General features: G+C 53.8%; 1 protein-coding gene across 3 annotated transcripts in view; it reads left to right on the top strand.

Moving 5' to 3' along the window:
• CDYL2 (chromodomain Y like 2) overlaps positions 1 to 25904 on the top strand; it is a 426814-nt gene extending 400910 nt beyond the window's left edge. For all 3 annotated transcript variants that reach the window (XM_089318824.1, XM_089318825.1, XM_051847320.3), the window contains 4 exons: positions 5323 to 5495; positions 13162 to 13372; positions 16354 to 16497; positions 19722 to 25904. In XM_089318824.1, coding sequence (XP_089174950.1) covers positions 5323 to 5495; positions 13162 to 13372; positions 16354 to 16497; positions 19722 to 19880 — 687 coding nt within the window. In that variant the 3' untranslated portion in view covers positions 19881 to 25904. The remainder of the gene's footprint in view (positions 1 to 5322; positions 5496 to 13161; positions 13373 to 16353; positions 16498 to 19721) is intronic.
• The last annotated feature ends 1520 nt before the right edge of the window (positions 25905 to 27424 follow it).

The following is a 27424-nucleotide window of genomic DNA, read 5'->3' as shown; positions in this document are numbered from 1 at the left end:
CTCTCTTCTGCCTGATTCTGTTTTTAAGGCCCTTAATTGTGTTTTTTATTTGTTCTATTGAATTCTTCATTTCATTTTGATTTCAGTATCTTAATTTCATCTTCTATTAAATTCCTCATTTCCTTTTGATTCCTTCTTAAGATTTCATTTTCATGAGAGATATTTTCTTTCATGTCCTTCATGGATTTCAGTAGTTCATGCATTTCTTTTTTACTACTTCTAAATATTCTTATCATAAATTTTTTGAGTTCCATTTCTTGCATTTCTTCTGTCTCATCGTCTTCATAATCTTGTATTGAAGTGTCATGTTCTTTTGGGAGTGTCATGTTTTCTTCCTTGTTCTTGTTTCCTCGGCTGTTGTGTTTGCTGTTTGGCATTTGTGGAGATACTCGTTGGTTTCTTCTTTTTTATTTTCTACAGTGGCAGCTTTTCTTGTTGTACTATGACTCTATAGATAAGTGGACTGTTTGCTTTTGGTGAATCGCTAGAGGCTTGTGGTGGGTGTGGCCAGAGAGCTCTGTTCAGTTCTTCAGGGTTAAGGGTTTGCCAAAGGCAACACATCCAGGTTTGGCATGGCAAATCTCTCTCTCTCTGTCTCTCTCTCTCTTTTTTAATTGGAACGGAAGTAATTCCACTCAGCTAAGCTCTTCTCCTTGATGGTGATTAGTGCCTGAGCACTAGCCCCAGTGGGTATAATATTCGTCTGCTCTGTCCCAAGGACCACACAAAGGATCTGTGCAGTCCTCAGAGTAAGCTCAGATTCCCCTGCAGTGTCTCTCACTGGGTAGCCAGGGCTGCCCGAGCTCGTGGTGTCTCCCACTGAGACTACTCACACCCCACCACACCGTGAGTTCTCCCACACACCCTCAGTTGTTTTTTTTTTTTTTCCCACAGTCCCAGTTCATAAGCTCCACACATTCACGAGGTCTTAGTCTCCTGTTATTACTCCCCACCAGAATCAGGGGTTTCTGCTGGGCTGATTTCTGGAAGCAGCCCCGAGCTAACGCAACTGTTACATATATCCAAAATGGTGTCTGCTCTGTCGGCTCAAACACCTTTACAAGGTGATTGGAGAGAGAGAATCATGTCTGCACCTTCCCTTTTATTTTTTTTCTCTCCTCTACTTGGGCTGGTGCACTTTGCCTCACGGGGCTTCAAGCATCGTTCCCTCTAGGCTCTTCCTGCCACTTTTCCGCCAGTGTCTCAGGCTACTGCGGTTCATCTCACCTCCCTTTGCAGCGCTGGTGTGGAGGCTCTTGGCAGCTGGGGTCCCCAGCCGTGTGCACCCATGCCCTCCACTTAGATCCACCGTGTCCCTCTAATTCCAGAAGAGTTTCCTCTGCCATTTTTTCCCTAACTCTAACCTGAGACTACACTGTCTCTGCCTTTATTAAATCACCTTCTCCTGGACTATCAGTAAGCTCCCTCCCTCTTCTACCATCTTGGAACCCTCCATGTTAATTATTATTATTTTTTTGACAGGCAGAGTGGACAGTGAGAGAGAGAGAGACAGACAGAGAGAAAGGTCTTCCTTTGCCATTGGTTCATCCTCCAATGGCCACAGCAGCCAGCACGCTGCGGCTGGTGCACCGCGCTGATCCGATGGCAGGAGCCAGGTACTTATCCTGGTCTCCCATGGGGTGCAGGGCCCAAGCACTTGGGCCATCCTCTACTGCACTCCCTGGCCACAGCAGAGAGCTGTCCTGGAAGAGGGGCAACCGGGACAGAATCCGGTGCCCCAACCGGGACTAGAACCTGGTGTGCCGGCGCCGCAAGGCGGAGGATTAGCCTAGTGAGCCGCGGCGCCGGCCCATGTTAATTATTTTTAACTTGAGGATTCCTCCCCTGCATGCGTATGGTAACTTGGAGCTTCAAATCCACAGAGAGGGCAGGCTTGGCAGCCTAATTTCCCATGATTCTAAGTGGTTACTCGAACAGGTTGTTCTGATGTGGCGTCCACAGCAGGTAGCAGAGGGGCTGTGCTGGTAGCTGCTGGAGCTGGAATCTAAAAAAGACTTCCTGGTCGACAGATTCTGTGTCTTGCAGCCCGGCCACACCGTGGAGTCATAGTGAGTTCCTAGGCTCCTAAGAGGAACTGCAGAGGCCAGATGGATAGTGTCTGCTTCAGGAGTGTGACTGGGAGAGTCAGAGGGGGAAGTGCTGCATTGCCCGGACTCGGAGGCTCTCGATGATGCTTTGACCTTTGCACTCAGTGTGTGTGGCAAGAGCTCAGCTTCAGATGCCTGCTCATCATAAGATCCACAGTGCAGGGGCTGGCGCCGTCGCTCACTTGGTTAATCCTCCGCCTGTGGCACCCGCATCCCATATGGGTGCCTGGTTCTAGTCTGTCGCTCCCCCATTCGTGGAGGAACGACACAGGACCCTGCGCTGTTCTTTTGTCTGCTCGGCCCTCCCCGGGTTTGCTGCTGGTTCTTCCCGGGTTGGCTACCGACCCTTCCACCTCTGTGGAAGGGCGGCTCCCCCTGCCACTTTCCCCACTTCCGCGGGGGAGCGGCACACCATGGCCGGCTCTCTCGGGGGCTGCTCAGGTGTTCCTTCAGATAGATGTTCCTGGTGCATGTTGTCTCTCTCCTCCTTTATAGTCCTCTTCCACCAATCCCAACTCTGCTACCCACACGCCGAGTACGCTGCTCTCCTCCAATCAGGAGCAGCTCCTGCAGGTTACTGGTCGAACTGGAGGCAGCTGTGTAAAAGCTGTTTCCTCCTCTCCCAGTGCCATATTGTGGGAGAGCAGATGCATAGAATAAGTCTTAATTCGAGTAACTTAGTCTAGTCTGAGTTGCTCCCCACACTAGTCCCGGTTGCTCCTCTTCCAGTCCGGCTCTCTGCTGTGGCCTAGAGGGGCAGTGGAGGATGGCCCAAGTGCTTGGGCCCTGCACCTGCATGGGAGACCAGGAGGAAGCACCTGGCTTCTGGCTTCAGATCGGCACAGTGCTGGCTGTGGAGGCCATTTGGGGGGTGAACCAATGGAAGAAAGACCTTTTTCTCTGTCTCTCTCTCTCGCTGTCTATAGCTCTACCTGTCTCACACACACACACACACACACACACAAAGACCCACAGTGCAGGCAGGCAGAAGGGACTCCATTGCCTGTGGCCTGCTCAGCTCATTTCCTGCTGCTCCCTTGGCCACGTTCCATGAAGGGTTTGGAGGGAAGGCTCAGGAACTTCAAGAGGTAGTGACCTCCCGAGTGCAGAGCCCAGGGCTACCACCCACCTGCAGACACGCAGACTCACTGTGCCTGGGTGTCTTTGTTAGCAAAACAGGACTTGGGCAGCAGCGATTCCCTCATAAGGCCAGGCAGATGTGTATTTCGAAGAAGTGCCTCACCAACCCTGAGGTGCATGGGTCACCTGGGCATTTTGTGACAATGCAGAACCTCAGTGGAGCCCAAGACTTCATTTCTGTCCAGCTCCCAGTGACGCACGGCTGCTGGTCTGAGGAACGCCCTTTGAGCCAGCAAGGTTTTAAAGTGCCTGGGGCACAGCCTGAGTCTGTAAGCAGTCCATGGGTCATCGTGTGAGAGGTGACGTCTTCTAGGGACGTCAGGCAGGCATCGGGCCAGGCACTTCACACGCATCTCGCTCTGTGGTCAGCAGAACCTGTGCGGCAGCTCTGAGGTTTGCAGACAGAGGCAGTGGTGTACCAGCATGACCCAGAGCAGTGTAGGAACCTGCAGCCCAGGGGTCAGGGGTGACTCCCACTCACCTCATGAATACTGCAAAGGACCATCTCACTGGGACGCTCTGAGCCGGCCCATCTGTTATCCTCGGCTGCACCACTTACTGGTTGTGTTGCCTTGAAAAACCTCACCTTTCTGTCTTAGCCTCAGTTTCTCCTTGTACAGAACAGAGTTGATGATATGCCCACCCCGCAGGCTCAAGTACTCCCGGCTGAGTGCGCTGTAACGCTCAGGCCAGTCCAACACTGGTTCCTTGGGGGATGGAGGAGAGGGACAGCCATGCTGCATGGCTTTGGAGAGCGTGGGTGCATGCTGCCCCGTCTGTCTGCCCCATGGTTTTCTTAGGTGCTTTGCCCATGGTCCTTTCACAGCTTCTAGGTGAGAAAGGAGGCGGGCCCCTTTTCTTCTGAGTTGGGGGAAAGGGCTGCACCAGAGTTACTGTGTAAATAAACCCCCGTTATTGAGTGTCTGCTGTATACCGGGTATGAGTTGGCTCCCAGAAGCTGATGGGGAACAAGAGAAGGTGCCATTCCTGTCCTTAAAATAGTGTCAGGCAGGTGCGAACAAGTGAAGGGCAGGAAGGAAGCAGGTGGCTAAGGTGGATGAAGCATTGAGCATCTGATGGATGAAGGGAGCCGAGCAGGGGGAGTTCTGGGGGCCCGGCTCTGCATGGGCTGGGTCAGGAAGGACCTTCAGTGTCTGGGAGCCTGGTCCACTCCAAGAGGGTGGGGAGAATGGCGCAGGCAAAGGCAGTCAGGGACCCTGGGCTCGCTTAAGCAAGGCGTTCCCACAAGCTGAGAGGCTGTGAGCAGACAAGCTGGGCTGTCCAGGCTGTCGCCCGCCCCTGGCTGCTGTCCCTGCCTACTCTGGAGCTGGCTCCTTTGCGTGCTGGGGAGGCCGTGGCCAGGCAGTGAGGGCGTGCAGTGGCAAAGAGCACAGATCGGTCACTGCTGTGAGTCACACCAGGATCTCCGTCTGCCTCCAGCAGTTCGCAGCTGCATGGCGCTGGACTTGTGTCTTCACCTCCCAGGAATGTGGGCCTGCAGGTGGCCTCAGGTGCCCTTGGTTTTCACTCGTTCACTCCAGCCCTGGAGAGTGGGTGTGACGGTCTAGGAAACTGCGTGTGACACGCCTGTCCCAGGCCCCAGGGCCAGCGCACCCCAGAGGGCTCCCTGCCTCCAGCAGGACTTTGAACCCTGGCGTGGCTCTGATGCCACAGCTTGCTTCCCAGGTGCCACCTGCAAGGGTCACCACTGGTTCAGAGGGAGCAAGAGGAGAATTACACGGAGCCTCCTAGAGAGGGCCTGTGCATCTCCCCAGGGCTGTGTGCGAGACTCATCTTTCACGCCTTGTAAGAGGCTCAACGAGCCAGTGTCGGAAGATTTGCAGAGATTTGCCAGGATTGAGCAACCCCCAGCCAGGCTCCCAGACCCGAGCCTCTGTCTGCCGCGGGGACAGTGCCTGGGAGCTTTGCTTGGCGGTATTTCTTTGCTCGGCTTGGACACGTGCTTGTGTGCAGGCAGAAGTGGATCTGCGCTGCTCTCCCCTCGGGCACCAGGCCTCAGGCTGGCTTATGGGGCTGACACTCAACATCCCTGTCCGTGCCTCTCTGCCTGCAGATCATGAAGGAGGTGCGGCGGGCGCTGTGCAACGCGGCCACAGACGACAGCAAGCTGCTGCTACTCAGTGCTGTGGGCAGTGTGTTCTGCAGCGGCCTGGATTACTCCTACCTGATCGGCCGGCTGTCCAGCGACCGGCGGAAGGAGAGCACTCGCATCGCGGAAGCCATCAGGTGAGTTCTGCTCTCGCCCACACGCCTTGGCGTCCTCTCTACCATCGCCAGGTTGAGCAAATAAAAATACAGTGGCACTCAGCTAAAGTTGAATTCCACACAAGGAATTGCTGTTTTTAGCCTCGGTGTGTGCCATGCAATATTTGGAACATACGTATACTAAAAATTATTGCTTGTGTATCTGAAATTCAAATTTTAATTGGACATCTCTATTTTATGTAGTTCTCCCAAAGTTCAGGCTGCTTTCCGCTCCCTAGGTTAGATCCCACTTTCACTCTTTGAATCAAAAAGTGATCCTGATGGGGCCCTCGTCCAGAGCGCCCCTGTGTTCTCCCCACTGCGCCTGCTTTCGCCTGACCGCGGGGGTCTTTGATGTCCAGGTGTTTCTGTGCCCTGCAACTGACACGGCTCAGTGATGGGAGGAGGCTGGAGGGTGCCCCAGGCAGCTGGGCACTTGTAGACCCAGAGGGGCGGGGAGTGTTTATCCCTCGTATCACCCTGGGGGTGAAAGTTGGGGTCCTGGGCTAACACCCAGGTTCCAGTCGTCAGTCTGCCTCTTGGGGTCCAGAGGGTGGTTATTTCCACATTCTTTTTTTTTTTTTTTTTTTGACAGGCAGAGTGGACAGTGAGAGAGAGAGAGAGAGAGAGAAAGGTCTTCCTGTCTTCCTTTTGCCGTTGGTTCACCCTCCAATGGCTGCCGCGGCCAGTGCACTGCTGCCGGCGCACCGCACTGATCCAAAGGCAGGAGCCAGGTGCTTCTCCTGGTCTCCCATGGGGTGCAGGGCCCAAGCACTTGGGCCATCCTCCACTGTACTCCCTGGCCACAGCAGAGAGCTGGCCTGGAAGAGGGGTAACCGGGACAGAATCCGGCGCCCCGACCGGGACTAGAACCCAGTGTGCTGGCGCCGCTAGGTGGAGGATTAGCCTAGTGAGCCGCAGCGCCGGCCATCCCCATTCTTTATAGATTTCTCAAAAGCAAGGGAGCGTGATTTCCAGCCAGGGCTGCTGAGCCAGTTCACAGCTGTCAGTCCACATCCGCCCGGGGAGGGGGAACCTACTCACCCACGTGTCTTGGGGAGGAAGCAGCCAGCAGTCACAGTTCAGCAGTCCCCAGTGTGCCAGGAGGGAAGGTAGATTGCCCGTGGAGTCGTGGAGCTTCCGGCCCATGTCGGGGTTTCTTGGGGCTTCCAGGGTCACTGCTATGTGGCAACATCAGCTACAGACAGATTCCCGCGTGGCTGCAGGTGGCTACAACGCCCGGGTGTGTAGGATTCCAAGTCACTCTTCAGGGAGATGCAGCCACAGGTGCCCCTGCGGCAGAGGGCCCACGGAGGAGTCCTGCTGTAGAAGTCCTGCCAGAGAGAAAGGAACGCCATTACTAAAGGGGCATTGTGGTTTTAGGCTGCCATGTGTCCTCTGCAGGGGCAGTCCAGCCCTGGATGTATGCGCGGGAGTTTGTTTTCTTTCCATGTGGGCAGGGGAGCGGCAGGTCCCAAAGGCCCGCCACCTCCTCATCCGTGGGGCCACCTGAGCCCACGCCAGGCACCCAAGTGCCCATCCCTGACCTGCAGGGAGACATGATCATAATCTTCATTTCAGTTTTGGCTTTGGCCGATTTTCCAGAATCCCAGAGAAACGTGTGTGCCCCAGCCCCTTGTTTCCACACCGTGTGGCTCTTTGGTGTGCAGACCCGTGTTGTGGGTTGAATTGTGGCCCTCGGGCAGGTCCACATCCTGAACTCTGGAGCACACAGATGTGACCTTACTTTGAGAATGGGTCTTTGTGGCTGCCGTGAAGTCCAGAACCCCAAGCTGGGGTTCAGTGAGCGCCAAACCCCCAAACCTGAAGAGAATGGCCTTTGTAGAAACGAGGAGGCGCTGACTGGGGGGAGGGGAGGGTCTCTGTCCAGGGGCGGAGTGGGTGAGGCTGAGTGAGTGGGTGGGGAACAGCTGGGTCACGGCTCTGGAGCTGGCCGAGGGGCCTGGAGCAGGTTCTCGCTCAGGGACCCCAAAGGACAAGAGCCCTGCCGACAGCTTCGCTTTGGACTTGCGGGATCCAGAGAGAGAAGGAGTCTCTGTTGGTTTAAGCTGCCAGGTCCCTGGCTGTTTAAGACACTCAAGCAGTCATGAAGGAAACCATCAGCAGCCCGGAAAGCCCTGTCTGTCCAGGCTTTCCTCTTGGGCAGGGCTCCAGCCCGACCTGCATCCTGGCTTCCCGGGGGCTGCTCCCTCTGGTGGGCGACTTTGTGTCCGCTGTGGGGGTCCGTCAGGGTCTGTTACGGCTATGGGAAGGGGTGGCTCCGGATCTGCCATGAGTGGGTGACACAAAGGCTCATCCAGCGTGGCGGGGGGTGGGCAGCCCTAGGATGTGGGGCTGGGTCGCAGCAGGGATGGGAGCAGACGGAGCAAGGCCCCCTCTCCACAGAATTCATCTCTATACAGGTAATCATGGACACATCAGCCGTATGAAAGTAGAGTGGAGAGCGTGCCGGGGCCCAAACTGGCCTCCGGGTTTCCCAGCTGAGTGGCCCCAAGCAGAGGTCCCATGAGCAGCTGCTGGATGTCAGGGGAAACACAGCCAGTGAGACTCAGACATCTGCCATCCCCGCGGGCAGGGGAGCTTCCCTGTGCAGAGCAGAGGGCGTGGTGCCCAGGGGCTTCTCCCCTAGGCCTCAAAGGGAGCAGAGGGTCACAGGGGACGTTAAAGGAGATGTCCCCTGGGCCGCTGGTTCCCAGCCCCGACAGCACAGATTGGTGAGAGGGAGCATTCCCCAAACCCAGAGGTGGGGCAGCACCCAGAAGATTGTCAGTGAGCTCTTCGGGTGGGGCCGCTGCACTCTTCTGCCTTGAGGTGCCCTGGTGGCTCCCGTGTGCAGCCAGGGTGGGGAACCAGGGCGTTTTCACTCCATGGGTTGAGAGCACTGAAAGAGGAACAGAAAGATTCCTTACTCTTACACAAGAGGTGCAAGGTGGTTATAGGAGAGGAGCAGGAGGCAGGAGGCCGTGCAAGGTGTCAGGGAAACCGAGAGTCCGAGGGAGGAGGTGGGGGCGTGGACACTGCCGCAGCAGGATGGGTGCCGTGGGCTTAGACAGGCACAGCAGCTCGCCTGTGGGTAAAGAACTCCTGAGAGGCTCACCTGGCTGCACCAGCTTCTGAGCACTGCCCTGGAGCCCACACTCGAGGGCCGGGGGCTCAGTGGGGCTGCAAAGTGTCTCCCAGAGCTTGTTTGCATTTCCAGAGATACACTGTGAGTCAAGGGCACCGTTGTTGAAGTTCAGTCCACGCTGTGAGTGCGGTACAGCCTCCCGCAGAGACTCCCCAGGCATTGCAACAAATCTGTAGTCTGAGAAGCCTCCCGGGAAAGAGCTTTGTGCAAATCCAGCAGGGCTGCAACATCTGTGCGACACTGAACCATCCCCCAGCTCCGCATAGCCTGCTGGCACCCTGCAGTCCTCTTGGGACATGCTCTTGGCAGAGCTGGCCGCCAGGATCCTACCGAGCCGCCTGGCTCCAGCACGCCCTGGGCAGGATACTGCCCCCTCCTCATCCTTGCTCAAGGAAAACATGGATGCACGTGACGAGGGCTCCATGTTCACTCTGTGGGTGTTTGCTGAATGAGACGTGGGGACAGCTCAGGATTCACTCCCAGAGAGAATGAGACGTGGGGACAGCTCAGGATTCAGGCCCAGAGAGAGGCCGCCCTCCCCTGAACTGCTTGCTGTGTGTGCCATGGCAGCTCCTCAGGGAGGCAGTGTGTGCTCCCTGGTGGTGCAGCCGTAGGTGGCGCATCACTGACCTCTCCAAGTCTGGGAGCTCACCTGGAAAGTGGGAGCCATCAGCCTGATGCACTGGCCTCACTGCTGGTCACTAGGAGCAAGAGTACTGACCCCCCCCCCCCCCACAGGAAGCACATGGTCAGCACGTGGGAATGGTGAGAATTCTTGGAGTGACAGCTGCTGTTGCTTCCGGCAGCGAATTCTAGCTCGGTTGACTCTGGCTACAGAGCAGGCCCCAGAATGACTGTCACTGTGTTCTGTCTGCTCACAGCCCCCCATGACTAGGTGGCTTGGCTTTGAGCTGTGGCCACGTGAGGGCTCTGGTTCAAGGGAATAATGGGTCACACAGACAAAACCTATCAGTTGTCCCGGGTGAAATCCAGACATCCCCGCAAGTGCTTCTGAGTCCTTCTGGCTAGAGGAATGGATCCCAGGGCACTGAAAATCAAATATATCCCATGGAACACATTTGTCCAGGGGTGGGGGATGGGAGTGGGATCCCATGTCCACCCTCCTGGCAGATGGCCAGTGCACACCAGCAGCAGCCACCGAGGGCTCCCGTGTGCCAGGACTGCGCTGGTGCCCTGTGTGGAGCATCTCAGTTAACTCCCTTTCAGCAGAGGAAATCCTGGCGCAGGCTTTCCCATCTTAAAGAGAGCATGAGGCCCAGAACCGGCATCCGTCCAAGATCCGCCCACTGGGTTGGACAGCGGAGAGTTGACCCTAGGTCTTGCAGGTTCTGATGTTCCTTCCTTTTTCTGCCAGGTTGGGGCAGCCCAGTAGTGTGGCCGGGCAGAAGCCCCAGAGGCTTGGGGTCACGCAGAGACCTGTGAGGGCCAGAGTGAGTCTGATGGGCTTGAACGCGGGAGAGGAAGGTGCTGAGCGATCTGGTGAGCACAGCCCCACATCTCTGGCAGGATCAGATAGCTGAGCCGCAGGGTCTGTAATGCAATATCCTGTTTGCTGTTTGGCTCCTGCAGCCACAGGGTCCTTTTGACAGAATCTGCCACAGGACGCGAGAGACAAAGGAGCGGGGTGGGGGGGGGGGGCTTCTCATGGCACTTCTATATCAAAGAAATGAAAAGAGCAGCAGGAAGATGGGGTGGGGGTGGGGGCTCTGCATGGCGGGTCCCTTCGCCCTGCTCAGGGTGCCTGACACCCTTGCTTGGCGCTTAGGTTGGAGACCACAGAGTGAAAGGCCCTGGGAGGTGGTGAGGGCCGCGGTCAGTTCCTGAAGGGTCATCCTGTGAATGACAGAGGCCCACAGGAGGTGCACGCGGTGGGGCTGTGCGATCCACTTGGACCCCATTACTGAAAATGTGCACCAAAGGTGGGGTGACACAGCCTCAGGAGACGTGGAGGGACTTCTGCATCCAGTGGGAGGTCTGACTCAGTCTCGAAAGTCCTTCTGACCCCTGAGATCCAAGATTCTGGAATGGTGCAAGGGTCAAAGTTGGTGCCTGCTGAAAGTCGCCCAAAGTCTGGGGCCCAGTGGTCCTGTAAAGAAGCCCCACATCCCCTCAGCCCTCAAATTGTACTTTACACAGCCGGTGACGTAACCTGCACCTAAGCACGAGGCTGGGAAGTGAAGCGGGAGCAGCCCTGGAGAGCCAGGCTTCAGACAGACAGGGCGCCAGGATTCCTTCTCTTCTCTTCTGTGGGCAGCAGTGCCTGAGGTAGCTCCATCATCTTGGCATTGGGACGCGTCGAGTCAGGATCGAAGGTGTGTTTCTTTAGGATGACTTACATAGACCGTAAGGTACCCCTACCCCAGCAGGAGTGGGCTTCTCGCAGTGGATTCCCCTCCCATCATCCGTGATACCCACATCCTTTCCTAAGAGCCGGGGTGGGGGTGGGGGACAGTATCAACCGAGAAGGCCTAAATCAGCTTTGCGGTTGTTCGCGTTAAGAATTAGCTGCTGTAACCAGCGCCGGATGGAGGGGACGGCTCCATTGTGAAAGAAATGGGCCTCTCCTGAAGGGAAACCGCACACAGGTGTTACTCCTGAGCCCATGGCTGTGCTCCGGGTGTAACCCAGGGACCTGGACTCCTGGTCGAGATGAAAGGGCTTGCAGGGCTGCGTGCCGGGAGGTTTGTGAGCACCTTGGAGTGGTGCACGTGGTCCCCACTCACTCTGCTGGCCAGCACTTGCTGACTTGGCCACAGCTGGCTGCAGGAGATGCTGGGAAACGTGGTCTACCAGTAGGCCGAGGAAGAAGAGGGCCGAGAACCGCTGGCTCGTGCAGGAGCTGGGTAGCCATGGAGACACCGCTGCGGCCTCGCTCTTTCCTGGGGCATCTGTTTATTCAACAGCGGTTGCCGAGCACTGATCCCCATGTCCATGTCGGAGGAAGCCAAGCAGCCCGCCAGGCAGACCTGTGGGTGTCCTCAGGGAGCTGAAGGAGAGAGACGAATTCAGAAACAATCAGATAGTGAGTTAGGGTGTGTATCACTTTGTGGTAATGGCATTTTCTTAGAACCCAGAGGCCCCTGTGGCTCGCACACAGTGAGCAGGGGCGAGAGTGGTGAGAGAGAATCCTGGCAGACCAAGGCCAAGAGCATTTGCTTTTCATTCTGGTGAGTTCTTGGTTGCTCCCAGTCTCCCATCTGAGAATCCTGGCTCTCTCTCCTGCACATCCAGATGAGTATTAAACTTTTATAGATCTTATAGCAACCAGGGGAAAGGCAAACAGTGTCCGAAGTACGCGGAACCAGAGGATAGTGCTGGAAGCTGTGTTCACGGGGAAGGATGCACACTTGCTGCAGCCTTGCTCGGGGCGGAAGGGTGGGGGGAGAACGTGTTGCCCCGTACCACTGCCATGATTTCAGAAGCCACGTGGCCACAAGGAAGCCCAGCATCCTTCGCCGGTTTTATCCAAAGCCACCCGGATACAGATCCCCTTGTTGGCTCTGTAGCACACTCTTGGTGAGCTTCCTGCAGGTAGTTCCCCATGGGGCCATCCCAGGACTGGAGGAAACCCTAAATGGCATCAACCCCAGCCCGTGCCCACCCGCCAAAGCTTTAATTCCCTCTCAAGCATCCCCCTGAGTGATCACAGAGCCGACCCTGGACAAGCTCCAGGAACGAGGAACTCACAGCTCCTGAGGCTGCCCATTCCACCTTCAGCTGCTGGTATCAGGATCTTTCTCCCTGTCAGGTGAAGTGTGCCCCCTCCTTTGGTTCTGTGTCTGTTTCTGGGTCAGAACCATAGCCTCAGGTTGTCTTCCGTAGACACATGCAACGTTGTCAGCGTGCAGGGTGTGTGTATAACTCACTGGCCAAGTCATGGCTGGAGAGTGGAAGGAAATGGGAAACAGGAACAGCACTGAAACCATGGCAACCACTGGGACTGGCTGGCACCCCAGGGCATGCAGCCACCCAGCAGCAGCCCCCTAGAGATCTGGCAGCCAGGGGCCAGAGTTGTGGTGCAGCGGGGTAAGCCACTGCTTGGGTACCTGCTCAAGTCCCACTTCCTATACAGCTCCCTGCCAATGCGCCTGGAGAAGCAGCAGCAGAAGACCCGAGTGATTGGGCCTCTGCTACTGATGGGGAGACCCAAATGGATTTCCTGGCTCCTGGCTTCTGCCTGGCTCAGCTCTGGTTGTTGCGGCTTTTGGGGAGTAAACTATCGGGCAGACGATTCTCTCTCTCCTTCTCCTCTCCGCTCCCTCTAAGTTTGCCTTTCAAATAAATCAACAGATAATCTTTATTTAAAAAAATCTGCAGCTTTGTGGTTCCATGTCTGGGCCAGCGAGATTCTTGTGTGGTCCCACACACCTCTGACAACCTGAGGGTAGGTCCCAGTGCCTGGGAGAGTCAGGGATGTCCTGGGGGAGGGGACTCAGCAGGCTGACAGCACCTGCTAAAGAGACCTTCTCTCTCCTCCAGGGACTTCGTGAAGGCCTTCATCCAGTTCAAGAAGCCCATCGTTGTGGCCATCAACGGGCCAGCGCTGGGCCTAGGAGCCTCCATCCTGCCCCTCTGTGACATCGTGTGGGCCAGCGAGAAGGCCTGGTTCCAGACGCCCTATGCCACCATCCGCCTCACGCCCGCGGGCTGCTCCTCCTACACCTTCCCCCAGATACTGGGCGTGGCACTGGTAAGCCCACCATGGCTCTGGAGGCCTCCCTCCCTGTGATGTGAGTGTCTGGGTCCTGTGCGTAGGCTGTTGCTTGATGCAGAAGGGCCGAGAGGGGTCCCGTCAGCCCGGTGCGTCTGTCTGCTTCCTCAGCCTTCCCAGAGGAACTGGGCTGAGGCTGGCCGATCCCTGACCTCCAAGCTGCCTGTGCCTGATAAGTAGCCAGCTCAGAGAGGATGGCGAGGATGTTCATTGATTGCATATGTACTGTGTGCCGGGTGCTCAGACAGGCACTATGCACACCTTGCCTCCTTCATTCCCAGTAAGGCCCTGTATTAGGGTAAGCTGGGTGCCCAACAGACAACCCACAGTCTCGGGGGTCTGAATACCAAAAATGTCTCTCTCCTACTCTCACCACCATCCAGGGTGGGAGTAGGAGCGCCAAGTTACTAGGACCCCGGGTGACAGGTGCATCCCCAGTGCTGCCCCCAGAGGCAGAGCAGCTGCCTCCCAGGGCCCCGTCGAGCTGCTTCGTCCACTCCATTGCTGCCCCGCAGCTGTCAGGACCCACCCCTTTGTTGGAGTGAGCTCCAGGAAGTTTCTTTTGACTTCTGGGTTCACTGAGAGGGAGCGCCCACCTTTGACGTCCTTCCTGCTTGTCCTGGGGCTGCTATCCCTGCGTCCGGCCAGCCGCCCACCTTAGTTCCCTTTGGAAAGAGCAAAGGGTTTTATGCTTTCTGCTTTTCTTCCTCTTTGTGTTCCCGTCACCCGTTGTACCTGTCAGAGAGCTGAGTCGTCTCTCAGGTCCTGGTTTCCTTCCAGCAGTGATAAACGAGATCCCTTCTGCTTCCTAAATATTCTCTCTCGCTCCTGTCTGAAAATGAAGACGGTGAACCCTCGTGGCCCCTGCACCGCAGGCTGGGCTCTGCTGTGAGCACCATCTTGGTGAACCCCACCCCTCTGCTGGGAGCCCAGTGTGGGCTTCATGCCCCCTGGATGGGAGACAGTCTCAGTTAGGGGAGGGGAAGTGACTTGTCTAGCGTCACACGTGGGTGCTGGGACTCTCCAGAGTGGGATACTGGTAAGCTTGGTTGGTCCTCACCCCCTGCTCTCAGCCACCCACCCACTCACCAGCTCCTTTTCTCACCGAGGACTTTGTTCCGTCTTCAGAGAGAACGCAGGAGGGACGCAGTGTCCAGCGGGTGGCCAGGAAGCCCTCCTCTGTGAGCAGAAGCCTGGCCCTGGCCTTACACGTGCGAAGGAGTAGGTCAAGGGGGACCTGGATGCAAATCCACTGGGGCAGATCCAGCCGACTGCCGTTCCTGCACGGGTTCTGGCCCCAGTGACCTCTGGCCTGGGGAAGTCTGGGCTGATTTCAGGCCCCCCTCTTCTAGTCAGCCGGGCAGCAGGTGGGACAGATAGGGCCGTTTGCGCTCAGGAACCCCGGGCCGTCTCGGGCTGCGCACACCTCCCCAGTGGCAGGAGGAGCAGGCGGGTGCTGAGCCCGGCCAGCAAACACTTTCCCTTTTGATCTCAGCTGATGTGCTCGGCCCAGAGCCCGCCCAGACTGCACCAGCTCCTCCCCGTCTTTTGAGGTCACAAAAAATGTTCAAACTGTGTGGCTGATCTTGGTCTCCCCTCTTGTTTCAATAATTTCTGAAACTCTAAGGATGCCGCACGTGGAGACGCATCCTGCTTGCTGGCCGAGGGCTGCTCGGCTCCTTCTGCGGGGACCATTCTCTTCCCCCCTGCTTCCCGGGACTGAGGTGCCTCTGAGTGAATGACACGCATTTGTCGTCCAGCCTCACCCATGCGTGCCGTAGATGGATTCCAGACCTAACACGTTTCACTACCCCAGCACAGAGTGTCCTCTGGGTCCCCGTGACCCACGGGTGACAACCAGAGCTAAAGCAGGAGCTTTGCCTAGGACTCGAGGCCCAAGAGTTTGACATTTCAGCACCCATCCAAGAGGACCCAGCAAGCAGGGCCAGGGGGAGAATGGTAGGGAGAAGCAGATGGATGAGTCATGCAGGGAAGGCGTCTGCCCTGGGAAGGAGGTGGACTCGATCCCTGGGGGGGAAAGGACCCTGTTCCACGGGCGACCATGATGCCCTGCGTGTCAGCGTTCGTCGCCTCTTGGACGGGCTGGCTGGTTACTGCCAGGTGCCCTGTCGGTGCCTGGGACCACATCCACGTGTGACCTCTGTGCATTTCAAAGCTAAAGGAAATTCTCTGGGGAGAGGGCTGCAGGGCAGCCCAGGTCACAAGGGCCAAAGAAAGGCTGCCTCCTGCCCGGGCTCACTGGAGTCCCCAGCCCAGGGCCGAGGCACGCCTTGCTGCCTTGGTCTTGTGGTCATCGTGAGGACCCTTGTAGGTGCCCATGATGACAGTGTTCTAACTGGCTTAACATAAGGACAAATAAATGGTTCCCTAACTGAAATGTCCAGGAGAGCATCCCTTGGGAGATGAAGGCCCCGAATTCAAGCAGCTTCCACTCTCTCTGTTTCTGCGTTGCTTGTGAACTTACCTCTGCACAGAGGGAGGATCCTGTGTGGGGAGGGGGTGGCCGTTCGCCTGCACCCCGAGAGGGGAAAAGTTCCTCCCCATTTACCACATACACCTGGAAGCCACACACAGAGCTTTGTTGTCCAGGGCAGAAATTACCCACCGTGAACCCATCCCCATAGCGTGGCATCGGCACTGGAGTGCACCCAGCCTGCTCGGGGTACCTTCCCCAAGGGTCTGTCGCTGGCGATGGGGAGGAGACGTAGGCAGATGAAGCCACACTAAATATGTGGCACCCCTTGAGCATGGAGTGGCGGATGTGGGCTGTCTGCTCAGAAAGAGGTGCACGCACACATGCAGGTCCCACGGCTGCCACAACCCCAGGCTGCCAGTCCCTCCACGGAGAGCAGGGATGCTCGTACTTGGCCAGTCCAGGACGCACTAAGGGACGCTGGTGGAGTTCTGGGCCCTGAGCCTGCCCCTCTTTGCTCTTTCAGGCCAACGAGATGCTGTTCTGCGGGCGGAAGCTCACGGCGCAGGAGGCGTGCAGCAGAGGCCTGGTGTCGCAGGTCTTCTGGCCAACCACCTTCAGCCAGGAGGTGATGCTGCGGGTCAAGGAGATGGCGTCCTGCAGTGCCGTGGTGAGTCCTGTGGCTCCATGGGCTTGTCTCTAAACAGGCCCCCCTTGCAGATGGGGCAGCAAGGTTCAGAGAGACCGAGTGACTTGCCAGGCGTCGTGCAGGGAGCCGGTGAAGGGCCCTGTGCAGGGTAACAGATGCTGTTTCTAGGACTGCGAGTCAGAGGGAGGGGCTCAGCGTAATCCTGTATTCTCCATCAGTCCTGTTTGGACCACGCCTCCCAGGAGAAGTTCCCACCCTAGGGGAGGGGACCCTGCTTTAGAGGGAGGTTCTAGGGGCCAGCTTTTTGGCATAATGGGTTAAACCACTGCATGCAATGCTGGCATCCCATTTGGGTGTTGGTTCGAGTCCCAGCTGCTCCTCTTCCAATCTAGCTCCCTACTTATGTACCTGGGAAATCAGCTGAGGATGGCCCAAGTGCTTGGGCCCCTGCATCTATGTGGGAGATAACAGAAGAAGCTCCTGGCTCCTGGCTCGGGCTTGGCCCAGTCCTGGCTATTGTGTCCATCTGGGGAGTGAACCAGAATATGGAAGATCTCCCCCCCCCCTTTTTCTGTAACTCTGACTTTTAAATGAATAAAATGCAATAAGAAGAAGGAAGATCTAAACTCACACAGGACAGCCCATATATCCGTGGCTCTCAGAGAACCCAGCAGCATAGGTGATAAGGATCGATAAGGTATGAAAGTGTGCAGAGAGGACCAGAGAGACCGGGCACACTGTCCCGCAACTATGCCAGCCGTCGGGCTTTGGGCACCTTTAACCAGACCATTGGACTCTGGTGATGCATTGAAAAATAGATCAGAAATACGAATGCTGCTTTTCTCTCCAACAGTCTCTCTCTGCACAGCAGAGGGAGGTGAAGGAGAGGCTGCTCCTGGAGCCCCAGGCCAACTCCACAGCCAAGGCAGGCGCTTTGAGAGCAGAAACCCTGGGGACTCGGCCTGGGCTTCACAAACGCTGGGCTGGATTTGCGGGGCACTCGTGCTCTCGCTTCCCTTCTGGAAGCCCTGAATCACGTGATCGGGCATCTGCTGCATGCAAACCCCGCTGCCTGGGTGCACAGCAGGAGGACTAAGGATGATGGGCACCGAGGGCCTCCACAGGCTGCCGCGTACCCGTCCCGGCCTCGCATATTGCTCGTCTCCTTATGTGGATTCCCAGAGTGACCGACTCTCACCTTGCCTGGGACTCTCAGTTGTAGCCCTGAAAATCCTGCATCTCAGCCAACCCCCGTAGTCCTGGGCAAATGGGCATGGTCGGGCAGCTGTGGGATTGTCGGCAGAGGTCAGTGGGAGTGAGGGGATGTGGAGTTTCATGGTGGTTCGTGGTCCATTTGCAAGGGGCCGCGTGGGGCAGAGTGACGCGGGAAGGTGGATGACAGATGTGAGGAGTTTTGTGTGTACTCTGGGCAGTGAGAGATCCTCAGGCGACACAGGGGACGGGCAGGCTCTTAGGAAAGGCCAGCTGACAGGAACTTTGCAAGGAAATCAGCTATTGTGAATTTGGGAGCTTTGGGGAAATTTCCCAAGGATGGGGTCTACTCCAACAGGGCAAAGCCCATGGACTCTGGGGCATGGTGCCCTTAGGAGGGATTCCAGGGAAAGAGGCCGTCAGGGTCTGCCAGCCCACGTTTAGGGAATGAGATCCTACATAACCCCTTCCAACCTGCTGGTGCTGGGGGCCTCTCACCTTGCCTGCTTCTGTCTACAGGCACTGTGGGAGGATGTGAGCCTGTGCCTGGAGGTCAGCAGAGGGTGGAGGAGGCCAGCAGGGGGAGGCTCAGAGGCCTCACTTCCAGCCGGGCTCTGCCAGGGGGAGGCAGTTGGATCAGCCCAAGCCAGGGCTCTCTGCTCTGTCCTCTGGGGGGTCGTGGACGACCTTGGGGTGCTTTACTTCACCAAGCTTTGGGCCCTTCATCTAGCAAGGGGACTGTAAATGCTGCCTGCTTGTGGACTTACCAGGGGGCCAATGAATGCATTCAGGAAAAAGTACTTCTCCGAGGGCCTGTTGGTTGTTGGAGTTCATTGTGGCATTGTTAGTATTGTTACTACATTATTCCTCATGACTGTGGTTATTACTGCTCACTTCAGTGCTTGTTATTACTCACAATGATGCTGAGTACTCCCATTATTACTATCATTATTATTACCTGGTTATTAGAATTATTACTCATTACTGTGTTACTATGGTTGCTATGATTAATTACTATGATTATTATTACTATGATTGGTGTGATTATTACTATTCATTACTACAATTATGATTTTTATGATTGAGTATCACAGTTATTGCTCATTATTGCAATGCTTATGACCATAATTATGACAGAGCCTGACAAAGGGGCACTGCTATTAGGGTGGGCTTTGTGGATTCTTGGGCAGCCATTGGTTTATTCCATTCTTCTCCCGTGTACCCACTGATCCTTAACTTACATGTCATTCTTCCTGACAGATCAGAGAATGAGGTATGGAGAGGCTAAAATAGTGTTCTTCAGGGTTTTTTTCAAGACACCTATTGAAAATGGGACTGTGTTTATATCACCCTTGGGTCAAAGACAAGGCTCTGGTGGTCTGGGATAACATGAACCCCATCTAGCCAGCCAAGGAACTGAGGGCTCAACACCTTGCTATCCTTGGAATTCATAGCAGGGCCAGAAACATGGGACCAGGAAGGCCCGGGCTAACAGATGCAGCCTCCTGACTTTGAATACAGAGAGGTTGACCAGTAGGCCCAGTTGGACTGACCAGTAGGCCCAGTTGGGCTGACCAGTTGGCCCAGTTGGGCTGACCAGTAGGCCCAGTTGGGTACACCAATAGACTGAGTTGGGCTGACCAGTAGGCCCAGTTGGGTAGACCAGTAGACTGAGTTGGGCTGACCAGTAGGCCGAGTTGGCCTGACCAGTAGACTGAGTTGGGCTGACCAGTAGGCCCAGTTGGGCTGACCAGTAGACTGAGTTGGGTGGACCAGTAGGCCCAGTTGGGTAGACCAGTAGGCCCGGTTGGGCTGACCAGTAGGCTGAGTTGGCCTGACCAGTAGACTGAGTTGGGTGGACCAGTAGGCCGAGTTGGGCTGACCAGTAGGCCCAGTTGGGTAGACCAGTAGGCCCGGTTGGGCTGACCAGTAGGCCCAGTTGGGCTGACCAGTAGACTGAGTTGGGCGGGCCAGTAGTGGAGCTGGGCAGAGTCGCTGCGACCTGGCTGACCCAGTCTGTGCGTCCCCTGCAGGTGCTGGAGGAATCCAAATGCCTGGTGCGGAGCTTCCTGAAGCCGGTGCTTGAGGATGTGAACGAGAAGGAATGCGTCATGCTCAAGCAGCTGTGGAGCTCGTCCAAAGGCCTGGACTCGCTGTTCAGCTACCTGCAGGACAAAATCTATGAAGTCTGAAGAGCCTGGCTCACCTGCCCCAGCTCTGCCCTGCGTCGCTGAACTCAGAGCCCAGCGTCTGCCTCAGCCAAGGAGCTTGTCAAGGTGTCTCTCTATACGTAGGCTTGTGTCCGTGTCCTCATGTCCTTTGGTTGTTCCGCATCGGTTTGATTTTGTGTAGCAGTGGGAAATGCAGCGTACTTGGCCTCCCCCGTGTCCCCGCCCCGCTGGCCAGAGAGCTCCCCAGGGCCGGGTCCCGCCGTCCTCTCCCCACTTGCTGAAATGCACCCCCGTGGTCCGGGCAGGGGCAGGCCGCTTCCTCTCCTTCTGACTCAGGCTGTGTCTACACAGTGCCTCTGACTGGGAGATGTGGCCGGCAGGACGCTCTCCGGTTCAGTGCGGTTGGGCTACCAGGGGAGGAAGGTGGGGGATTTCCAGACTGATGAGCACAATGATGGTTTAGACCTGGCTTCAGTCTCCTCTCCGACGCAAATCTGTGTGACTCTTAGGGCTTGGTCTTGAAACCCAATTGAGTGATTTACAAACCCAGATATTGTACATTTAGAAATGTTTTGTTAAATATATATTTTTAAAACAATGTATGTGGAAATTCTGATAATTTATGTGTATTATATGTAAAGCTAGTTTTGCAAAAACATGAACTACTAGGAAAATGGGTTTTTTTCCTTTAATCAGACTTATTTATTTATTTTTGTTTCTATATTATGATTGTTGTTCACGCAGATCGTATTTCCATAGCGCCCTGGACCAAATCCCATACAAGGTACATGCTGCTTGGTGCATTCTAGCAATGAACCATACAGACATGGAATTCAGAGAGATGAAAACAGAAGGATTTCTGTGGATAAAGGCATAGCTGTGCCTCAGATCCTGGGCATGTAAAACGGTTCTCAGCTGTAATGCCGTAAATACCAGTTCTTTAGGCTGGTGCTTAGGAGAAGCTGTGCAAGTGTTTTCTCTCTGCTGTCCTTAGGGAGATAAAGGGCTGCCCAAGCCCAGATGGTCCCTAACTGTTTCAGGAAGGGGCGGGGAACTGGTCCCACCAGGTAGGGTAGGCACTGTGTCTGGAGTGAGACTTTTTTCTTTGGGGGCCAATGTCTGGATTTCAGAGACTGTTTCTTCCACGTGGGCAGTGGTTCCCGGGTTGGGCCTTCAGGGAGGTGGAGATGCATTCCCGCTCCACAGAGCTGTCTGTAGCAGGTCTGGTGTTTTTGCCCCAGAAGCCAGAGGGCCCGTCCTTTTCTCTGGCTGTGTATCCTCGTGAGGGCGCAGTACCAGGGAGGGGGTCCCCCAGCCCCAGTGCCCCTGGGCTGCAGGAGCCCCGCCTGTGTGTGCAGACCTTCAGACTGAAGCCAGCAGGTCAGCCGCAGGGAGCATGGGTTGGTTTTGGCTTTTTCTGAAGACAAAGATGTAAACGTCAAGGTTAGAGCAGGGAAGTGGAAGGATCACTCTGCATGGGGGCTTTGATCCGTTAGGGGTCAGGCACCCAGAGAAAGTCGGATACTCAGGGTGCTGGGATTCTATCATTCCCAGGGCACCCTGAGCACTCCCTTTGTTCACCCCTCCTCCTCTTTCCCTGCGAGTCGCCCCTCCCGCCCCCGTGTCTGTCTGTCTCTCATCCTCTGTTCTCTCTGCAGGTGAGCAGGTGTACTGGGAAGGACAGGAGTCAGGGACCTGTGGCCCTGAGCGTTGAGTTTCAAAGAACAGTTTGGGTAGAGGTAGGGATGAGGTCCCCCAAACGGCAAATCTCGTGTTTCCTGATCCTTCAGATGGTTCCCCCTACAGAGCACCTCTCCCCTTCAGGAAGCCCACAGGGAACTCGTCATCCGTCCTCCTCCAGCCTCTGCATCCTGGCCATGGGCAGCCGGCACGGAGCAGCCACTTGTTCCTGGTGGACGGTGGAAATGGAAGGAGATGTTTAGAAATTCCTTTTGATCAGTATCCGCCTTTGTTCCCTGCAGAAAGAACGGGAATGTCGGAGCTCTGCGTGCGTCGGCAGGTCCATATCTGCACTCTGTAAGGCTCTCTGACGACTGGAGTGGCAGCGTGAGAACAGTGCTAGGGAGGAATTCGTTTGTAGGTTCTGGGTACGAAGGGCTGTTTTGCAAGACAGCGATTCAATGAGGGAACTCTACCAGTTGGGCAAAACTTGGTGGAATCTGTTTGCTACAGGGTGCGCTGAACCTCTGAGTTTCTCATTTTCAGGATAGTTGTTTTGACAGTGTGTCAGTAAAATCCAGGTAATTTAGAGTAAATTGATTTGGGATTAGATCAGGGTTTATGCTAACAGCCTTCTCGAGACAGGGCTCCTCAGACTTTCTCTTCTCTGTCCCGTGCTCTCGCTACACTCACGGGACCCTTTTTCTCCGTCTCTTTAGCCTTCCTTGCCCCCCACCCCTCCCCTTCACCCTGGATCTGCTCCTTCCTGAAGCCTGGTCAGGTCACCGAGGAGTCGTAGCTGGTCTTGGCAACCCCATCCCAGACTTGCCTTTGGGTTTGGAATTCTGGACGGCAGCCAGGGGTGGAAGCCGGGGTGGGGTGGGGTGTTACCTCCCTGGTCTGCACCTCGTCCTCCTATTAGCTGTGCGTTAGACTGTCCCTCTCCGTCCCAGCCGCTGGTGACGGCTGACTCCTGGTGTTTTGCAGTGGGACCATCTGAGCTAACAGCCTTGTTCCAGGAGGAGTTTTTGCACGACTCTCTTTAAAGTGGTCATACTTCCTCACCATCTAGAAGCCACAGCGTGGAGTGGATGTACTCATGTGTCCCTTCCAGTTTAGAAAAAATGTTTGTGCACAAAAACCCTCAATATCACTTACTAAAAATGAAATTGGATAATGACGAGAAGGTAGGAAGAGAATTGATTTAAAATATTGTTCTTGTTTGGCACAGAGTAAAACTAGGACATGTTCTCTCTGAAGCATGAAAATAAGTTTTTCCCATATGAAGCTTAGCTTGAGGACGGAAAAATAATAATCATAATAGTCTTTGAACAATGCAACTATATCTTGGAGTATCTGTGTTAAAAATAGCCTTGATTAAATGTTGAATTGCATTTTCCATTATTAATTGTTGGTTTAAAAAACTTTACAACCTTTGAAAAGAACTTTTTAAAAAGTTTGTACTTTTTTTTAATAATTTGGAGTTTGGTCACATTCATGCAATTTTCCAATCTAGTTTCTGTGGAGATTTTTTTTTTAACAAAGAGAAACAAATAGAAACATCTGCAAATCTCCCTAAGTGAATATTTAAAATGCAGAATTGCTTCTCTTCTGTGTTTCTGTATTCAGATACTTAGGTCTGTTGTATATATTAGTCTACACATTCTCACTAATATACACAGTATTTAAGACTCTAAATGAGATTTCTTAAGTATTTTATTTTATTCTCTGTAAATGGTTTTGTATAATCTTTAAAAATCTACACTTTGCCTTTGTAGATATTTAAGGGAAACCATTGGGGTTGTCTTGCATGTATATTTTTGTTGTAGATAAGTGTTGCTTAGTTCTTTCTGCAAATTTTGGTTGAAATGCTTACAGACTTTAATACAGTATATATATTTTCAGAATATAAACTTTTATATTTCTGTGGTAAGTTAGGATATGCGTTTTAGGCAATCTTTTCCATTAATATCACCCGTTCTTTCAAGAAATAGCATACTGGTTTGGTGCCAATGTTTTTATTATTATTATTGTTATTAGAATCTAGTGCTCTTAAATTCTGAGAGAGCAGGTTAATTTTCTTTTCCTTGAAGTTGTTGAGTTCGACGTATATAATTTGGAAATGTGTTGAGTTTGTGAATAAGCCTTACCATTAGGATCAGTAAATTTCCCATCCCTTACAACTACAAATGTAGTTTCAGATCTCCCCATAAATTCTCACTGTGTGGCAGTTGATGGAGTTTGTGAACAGAGCCTTAAGCGAGTTGCAAAAATAAACTATTAAAGGGTAATACGGGTTGTTTCTTCAGTGCAGTGTAAGCCGTGTTGTTGGACTCAGTGCAGTCTGCAATCCATGGCTACCCTGGAGAGTTTGGTTGAGTTGATGGCGGCAGGGACCACATAGACACCTTGGCGACTGTCTTTGGCTAGCCGTCAGACTGGACCAAGGACAGGTACTTCTGGAGCCACTTTTTGTACTATTCACATGGTTTACACATGGTCATAGGGAGGACTGCTGGTCCATCGTTTGTTCTGAACAAATGGCATTTCCCGCTTGTGACTTGGTGGTTGAGCCCCAGGGTCCTGATGGATAACTTGGAAATGTCCAGTCTGGCTGAGGTCAGCACTCCTTGAGAAATGTTAACAAAGTTTACATTTGAGTCTTACTGTGTGGACAATCGGAGAGTCAGTTTTAGTTACATAATCAAGCATCCCCACGCGTCCTCATTGTCTTATCAATGAACTGTGTGTGCCAAGCCATACTAAACTGGAGTTTAGCAGGACAGTAGGCAAGCCAGATGCGGAACATACACAGCAAACCGAGTTGGTGTGTCCAGGACTGTTTTGGTGGAACAGAACTCATGGGTGGTGTGGTGTCTGGGATCTAATAGAACCAACTAGAATTTGGACTTAATTTTCAAAGAAATTGCAGTTCATTTGGGTTGACTAGTCTTCAGGAGTCACCAGCTACTTGATTCTCCTGCCCAATACTTTATATGGGCTCTTGAGTCTAGGAGTAGAGTGTGGTTCATGTCTAGTAAGTGTTCTTAATGCCGGATGAACAGACATGATTGGAGATTTGCTCCACATTTTGCAGTGTGTGTGGAAGTCAGGAAAACCAATGTATAGTTTTAAGCTTCAGCTCTGGGGCTATTGTTTGACCGCACCTCATTGGCCCAACATCTGGCCTGATGCTGGAGCTCATTTAGTTGACTCTGGGAAGTTTGGAGGGTGTCGAGTTTTCCATGTAGTATTTAATTTGTCCCTGTGCCATTAGTCTCGGCTTGAAGTCATTTGCCAATGTCTACATTGACAGGATTGTGAAAATATTGCCTTTCCTAAAACCAAGGACCAAAGAATTTCATTATTCCAACAAAGCATGAGTTCCATGGAGTGTGGGCACATCTAGACAGGGGTGTGCAGGCTTGAGGGCACAGAGACGATGCTCACTGCCACCATCTCATGCTCCTCCCCCTGGCTGACCAGACAGAGGGACTGGTTGTCACATTGAGAAGGCTCTGAAAGATGAGTTTCCAAGATTGGAACTCAGGATCTCAGGTGGGTGTTTCTGCTGTGTAGTCTTGAGCCTTGATTCGTATCATCAAAAGTGGAGGCTGGCCTCCCTGCAGGGTATCTGAGCAGTGTAGACGATGAGCCTCCAGTGTGAGTTTTGCAGATGTGTCTACACTGAGTACTGGGATCCTGCACTTGCCAGATTTCTCCCTCCTCTTGTTCTTCATTGTCACAACATTCCGATTCCTGTTTGGCGTGAGAAGAATTCTCTTCCATTCTCATACAGGGTGATGCTCCGTCCTCATGATGAGGAAAGCATTAATCCATTAACCAGTTAAAAAAGATTGATGCTGAAGGAGTGCTATTCTATTGGTAAGGCTTATTGCCAAACTTCTGATAATGAAGCAGGCTACCAAAAACTTACCCAGCCCACCCTAGGAGTGCTTGGACTTGATCATGGATGTAGCACCCACACCAAAACCCACGGAGACCTTTGCAGATTAGGCTACTTGTTTTGTTTTGCTGGATTATCATGGGAGAGTCTTTCACTAGTTCTGAATATTTGTAAGTATGGGTACTTCATAGAATTATAAAGCAGGTACAGCCGACCCTTTCTCACCATGCTGTAAATATTTACCGAGACTGGGTGCAGTACTGAGGGTAATAATCTTCTGGTTTATCAAACGCTGACTGTCTAGAACAAATCGTACACTCTCTTTGTGAATGGTCCTGTAACGTGTATGAACACATTTCTGGGTGCCTTAGAAGTTGTATTTTTCATGTGTGCTAATATGCAGTATTTATACATTGTGAGAAGCTGCTTTGAATAAAAAGGTCAAAACTTCGTCTCCATTTGCTTGTGTTTCTGCAGCCTGTACATAAAGTTCATGGTCAGCTTCCGTGCTTTCTGAGCAGAGAGATGCCTGGGGCCCCCTGAGGCAGAGACACCTGGGGTTTCTGGTGGTGACAGCAGTGGCTACCTGGCTGCTTTTCGTGCCTCCTTGCCCTCTCTTCATGGCCCCGACTCCTCCTCGATAAGTGGCCAAGGTCCCACCTGCAATGTCCTTCTCTCCTAGCTTCTCAGGTTCCTTCCAGCGGATTGGACCAGGCCCTTCAAATGTTTCTGAATGCAACATCTGCGTGTATAAGACTTCGTGTTTTGCTTTTGGTGTGTTTTTTTTCTTAAACCAACGTCTCTGCTTCCTTTAAACGGTCTTAATTGATGACATTTTATTTATTTGACAGACAGAGAATCTTCCATCCACTGGTTCATTCTCCAAATACCTACAACAACCAAGATGAAGCCGCGAGCCAAGAACTCAGTCCTTGTCTCCCATAGGGGTGGCAGGGACCCAAGTACTTGAGCCATAACCACTGCCTCCCAGGCTGCACACCAGCAGGAAGCTGGAATTGGAAGCAGAGCCAGGACCTGAACCCAGGCTCTCCAGTAATCCCAGTTGGCATCAACTATTGTGCCTAATGCCTGCCCCAAGACTTCTTATTCTGACTGTCTCTTAGATTGGCTTTGACATGGTGTCATGGTGAATAGGAGAAAGGAACACAAGGAACAGGCAGTAATGGGGTGTAGCCTTTGGGCCTCTCAAGTCTGCTGCGTGGAGAGGCCTTCCGTAGCCCTGGATCTGGACCCATGGCTCCCAGGCCATAGTTCCTCGCAGTCACAGACACGGTCCCCCTTCAGCAATCAGCAATGACTGTGTTCCTGTGGAGGAAACATTGCTCCCAGCTTCACTCAAGATTGAGGCATCGGGGCCGGTGCGGTGGCGCAGCAGAGAAAGCTACTGTCTGTAGTGTGGCATCCCACGTGGGCACTGGTTTGAGTCCTGGCTGCTCCACTTCCAGTCCAGCTCCCTGCTAATGCACCTGGGAAAGCAGCAGAGGATGTCCCAAGTGCTTGGGCTCCTGCATCCACGTGGGAGACCTGGAAGAAGCTCCTGGTTCCTGGCTTCAGACTGGCACAGTTCTGGCCGTTGTGGCCATTTGGGGAGTGAACCAGCAGATGGGGGAGCACTTGCTCACTCGCTCTCTCTCTCTCTCTCTAACTCTGCCTTTCAAATAAATAAATAAATCTTTAAAAAAAAAAAAAGATTGAGGCTTCCCTCATCCTCACTATCAGAAGAGGGGGAAGATCTTACATGATGGGTACCTTTGTTGGAGGGGGTTCTTTCTGTGGGCTTCAGAGAGGTAGATGTTCACACCTGACTCTCACCTTTGGGCTTCTTGGTAAGCTCCTCACCCCTGGAAATGACTTCCACGTCACTGAACTCTCATTTCCTCTCCAGGCCCTAGGAGTCTGGTGGTCCACCGCCTGCTGTGCCAGCTGAGGTCTGCTGGCCGCTGGGGGCAGGAGAATT

The sequence above is a fragment of the Oryctolagus cuniculus genome, chromosome 18, assembly GCF_051225735.1.
Source record: "Oryctolagus cuniculus isolate XC-2025 breed Fujian yellow rabbit chromosome 18, ASM5122573v1, whole genome shotgun sequence".
Classification (NCBI taxonomy): domain Eukaryota; kingdom Metazoa; phylum Chordata; class Mammalia; order Lagomorpha; family Leporidae; genus Oryctolagus; species Oryctolagus cuniculus.
This window is presented reverse-complemented; position numbering and strand designations above follow the sequence as displayed.